Source organism: Larimichthys crocea, chromosome I (assembly GCF_000972845.2).
Source record: "Larimichthys crocea isolate SSNF chromosome I, L_crocea_2.0, whole genome shotgun sequence".
In the NCBI taxonomy this organism is placed as follows: Eukaryota; Metazoa; Chordata; class Actinopteri; family Sciaenidae; genus Larimichthys; species Larimichthys crocea.
In genome coordinates, this window is record NC_040011.1 from 23820623 (window position 1) to 23824955 (window position 4333).

General features: G+C 43.7%; 1 protein-coding gene across 1 annotated transcript; it reads left to right on the forward strand.

Moving 5' to 3' along the window:
- The first annotated feature begins 250 nt into the window (after positions 1 to 250).
- On the forward strand, positions 251 to 3177 carry olig1 (oligodendrocyte transcription factor 1). The gene has a single exon (XM_010735728.3). The coding sequence runs from the start codon at positions 755 to 757 to the stop codon at positions 1526 to 1528; it is 774 nt and encodes a 257-aa protein (XP_010734030.2). The 5' UTR covers positions 251 to 754; the 3' UTR covers positions 1529 to 3177.
- Positions 3178 to 4333: the final 1156 nt, after the last annotated feature.

Sequence of the window (4333 nt, forward strand, 5' to 3'; positions counted from 1 at the left end):
GGGATCGCCTTAGAAAACTGTCTCTAATCATGTCCAAAACACAGTAAATGTTTTTTTTTTTACTTTTAATTGTGCTCATGTTCAGTCTTTGTAAAGCTTTGTAAAACTAGTGTAGTAAACTAGTAAGTCTCAGTGTTGTTGCTCCTCACATGTGAAATAATACAAAATTACAAACAACCTTCACTTCAAACAGAAATCTGGATTATTTTCTAATGTTTCCTAATCCGTTGCTTTAAATTGTCCCCTATTTTTCTGCTGCTCTTGCCACCTTCTACAAGTTGTTTCTTATTTAGCTGCCAAATGTCAAAAAGTCAGACGTGCACATGTGTTTTCTAAAGAGCACATCATGTGTCTGGGAGGAGTTGAGGTTGAGCTGAGGTGGGGGTATGTGAGGGGAGCATTTAGCTCACTTTTCCACCGTGCGAGCTGTCATTCTCCTCTCACGCAGCTGTGGAAATGAGATAAAACTGAGCTGCCACTTTTGGAAGCTCTCACTCACTCACTTGTGCAGCCAGAAACCTCTGAAGTACAAACGTTTGGTGACTGGTCATTGTGCTGGATGGCAGCTGTATTCTGTGAGCAGAGGGGGGATCAACAGGTGGAGCCAATGAAGATCTGATTCCTGCAGTTTGTGGAATTTTTTTTTTGTGATTTTATTTTTGTCTCTTTTTGTTTTTTCTCTCAAACTTGATCTTTTTTTAGGAAGACTACACTGAACTACAACTCAGAAGACTAGCACGCCTCTGAAGAGACTATGAATGTGCTGTCAAACCCAGTGATCAGGGCCCAGGAGCAGTCTCTAGCTCTCTGTGGCCCCGGGTCTGTCCAGGATTTACCTCACTGCCCTCCAGGGTTCAACCTGAGCTCCCGCCTGAATCCGGCACCCATGCTTGGCCTCCAGAGTGGCCAAAGATCAACCAAACCTCAGAGGGAGCTGAGCCCTGAGGAGCAGCAGGAGCTCAGGAGGAAGATCAATAGCAGGGAGAGGAAGCGGATGCAGGACTTGAACATCGCCATGGATGCCCTGAGGGAGGTCATGGTGCCTTATGCCTCCTCACCATCCTCTGCCTCCTCCTCGCAGTCCCACCAGCCCGGAGCTCCTCCAGGCCGCCGGCTCTCCAAGATTTCCACCCTGGTCCTGGCCAGAAACTACATCCTCCTCCTGGGCTCGTCTCTACAGGAGATGCGGCGGCTGCTGGGGGAGGTGAGCATGGGGATGGGGGTGAACACGGGGCCAGTCCCTCGGCTTCTGCTCACTGGAGGCTGGCCCCTCATTTCTGGCCCCAGTCAGCTCCTCCTCACCCAGGAGTCCCTCCTCACTTCAGCAGCCTCCTCCTCCTCCTCTTCCTCCACTTCATCGTCCTCTGCTGCTAAATGTTCCCTGTTGTCTCCGGGCCCCATGGAGGCCTCGCTGGCTCCTGTGCAGTGGAGCTCTGCAGGGGCCTCAGGAGGGCCCATGTGCCCCTGTGGAGTCTGCAGACTGCCCAGATTTAGCCACTCCACTCCGGCTCCAAGATTCCCAAAGTGACACCTTGAAGAGGATTTCACAAGAACAGACTTGATTTTTTAAAACATATGAATTGTTATTTGACATTTTTAAAAAATGTTTATAATAATTTACTGCAACTACTCACAATTATCATTGATTTTTTTAAACCCAGTGGATCTATTCTGTAGTTGGTAAGACCTTTTTTGTTTCGGAGATAAGTTGCATTTTACTTCTCTTATATCACAAACAGAGAAACAAGTGACTCCTTTAATGCCTCTGTCTACAAGTGTAAGCAGTAATGACCGTGTGGTGCATTTCATTTCAGTGTTGGATGAGAGATGGTGACAATTTAATGGCGTAAAACATCTGGAAAGGGCCAAAATCAAGGACTAAATAAAAATGATCAAATATAAAAGCTCTCTCAGACATTTCTCAGTTTAATATTGTGAGCGGTGACGTCATTATTAGCTGCCAAAGTAGTTTTAGTGATTTCACATGAGAGATTCTTGTTCTTGTGGGTTTTTTTTGCCTGTGCTCCTGGTGTGTGCAGGGCTGTGTTATTGAATGATGATGTCATGTATTTCCACACACTAATTACAATTAAGCAATATACTCTGATGACAGTTTGTTGCTTGTTTATTTTCAACCTTTCATTTTTGCTTACTGAGCGATCGATATTTAATAATAGGCTCAGAGTTATACAGGTTTTCTACCTACGCATGTGTTTGAATGCTCAGATGTGTGAATTTATATTTATTTGATGTGTATTTTAGTTTGTGTGTGTGTGAAGTGTGTGTTGGGTATAAGTTGTGAAAAAGACAAATCACATGACTAAAGTGAACATTGGTTTTTGTATGTTTGGAGCAGTTGTGGTCTAAAGAAAAGTAGACTTGTAGCTGGAGCACGGGTGTAGCACTGGACCCAGTACATACACACTCTCTCCTCCACACATCCACAGTTCATTCATTCCAGTATGGGCCCAGTCCTACACCCCCCGTCTGGGATGTTAACTGGTTTGATCTTCAGACCAGAGAGATAAACTGGGGAAAGTGAAAGCGCAGCACTCATCCCTCCTTCAGCATTGTATATAGGTATAAGCAAAGCAACTACTCCAGTGGAATAAAAGTGCAAAACACGTCTGGATTAATGAAACTTTGGAAAAGTGACAGCATTAGATACACTCTATAACAGAGAGTACTTTTAATTAGAACAGTTCCACGAATGTCGAATCTTTTGTTTAAGTAACAGCAGGATTCCAAAGTCACCGACACGAGTCTTCAGAACAGTACATGTATGTTTAATACTGGAGTTACTGAGGAGCTGACACGAGTGCTTCCCAGACTGTTCCTCTGTGTGCAACATGTGTGTCAGATGTTCCTCCAATCAGCAGGCAGACTGCTCCTGTCATCTCTGTTCTCACATGAAAAATCCAGTATTTTCTATCGAGCATAAAGTGACATCATTTAACAAACTGTTTTTTAAAAACTTGTTTAAAATTGTTGTGTCAAGCGTCACAACGTCAAATCACATTCATAGATTACTCCTCTGTTTTTCCAGTTACTTTTGAGCAAGAAATGTGATTGCTTCATGGATTATGGTAACTTTCCCTCAAGTGAATGAAGCGCTACATTCATGTACCTTAGTGGAAGTGGAAAGTGGGTGTGCAAGGTGACCCCAGAGTCGAGGGTTTGAACCCTGAATTACGTATTTCATTAGATTAAGGTAACAGAAGTCTGGTCTTTGTCTAACCTTAACCAAGTGCTGTGAATGTTTTTGGAATATTTTGTCAGAAAATAAAGAAAACATGTTGTCAGTGGACATTTTACTCAGATATGTTAATTAACAGTTCCTCATTATATTGATAAAAAACCCTGGCAGAAATATGATATAATTATTTTAAACATAAGTTCTACACGACAGGGTCTCAGAAGCTTGTAGAGATGAAACCACTTCACCACTTTTAATTGTCACTTTTTGGCAAATCACCGCAATGCTTTCTGGCACATTCAGCCCTCATTTGCATAAAGTTAAAATTCCAACTTTTGACCCCTCTCCTTCCTTACTACACCGCCTGCTATCCCATAATACCTTGAGACGTGATTCACGCATGAGAAATGAATGGAGGCGAACTCGTGTCGCGACGCCCTCATTGGGTCTTCACCGTCGACGGTGACGAGATGCTGAGCTAAAAAGCTCCTTCCACCCTCTGTGTCAAACCGAAAAATAGTGAAACAGTCCTCATCTCTCCCCCTATTCATCGCCTCAACAAGCAAAAGATCAAAACCCATCCGTGTAATTACTGCTCCGCAGAAAGGAGGCCTTTTGATTATTAGCCCCCTCTCTCGCCTCCATCCTCAAATTCTTGATGTTTCTCTTGTGTTAAGGAGCCGGGATGGGTGATTTGGTGCTACTCATTACACTCACTCCACAATATGTTCAAACGCCCAGAAAATGTGTCTCGCTGAATGGGGTTCACTCCTGCAAACTCGCCACCCCTCTGGAAGAAAGCAGGCAGCCTCATTCTGAGTGAGAATAAGAGGCGCTGGTAGGAGGGAGGATATTCTCAGCCACAACCTGGCCCTTAGCATGGCATGCATGAATAATAATAATGAAAATAATCATAATCATAATGCTGATAAAATACTCAAAATAATTGCTACCCCGGAATAAGAGGATTATGGAGGGTAGATATGTGAATAGTGGCGAGTGAAAGGACGGGAATCTATTAGCATCAGGAGGGACAAAAGAGGAGCTGGATGCCATTAAGTGAGATTAAGCCAAATAAGGCTTGATTTTCTTACAAGGGAAAAGGAGGAAGGAGAAGAGGGTGAGAGTGAAGGAGGG

Coding starts and splice junctions, on each gene's coding strand:
- olig1 (XM_010735728.3), top strand. CDS start 755: ATGAATGTGCTGTCAAACCCAGTGATCAGGGCCCAGGAGCAGTCTCTA.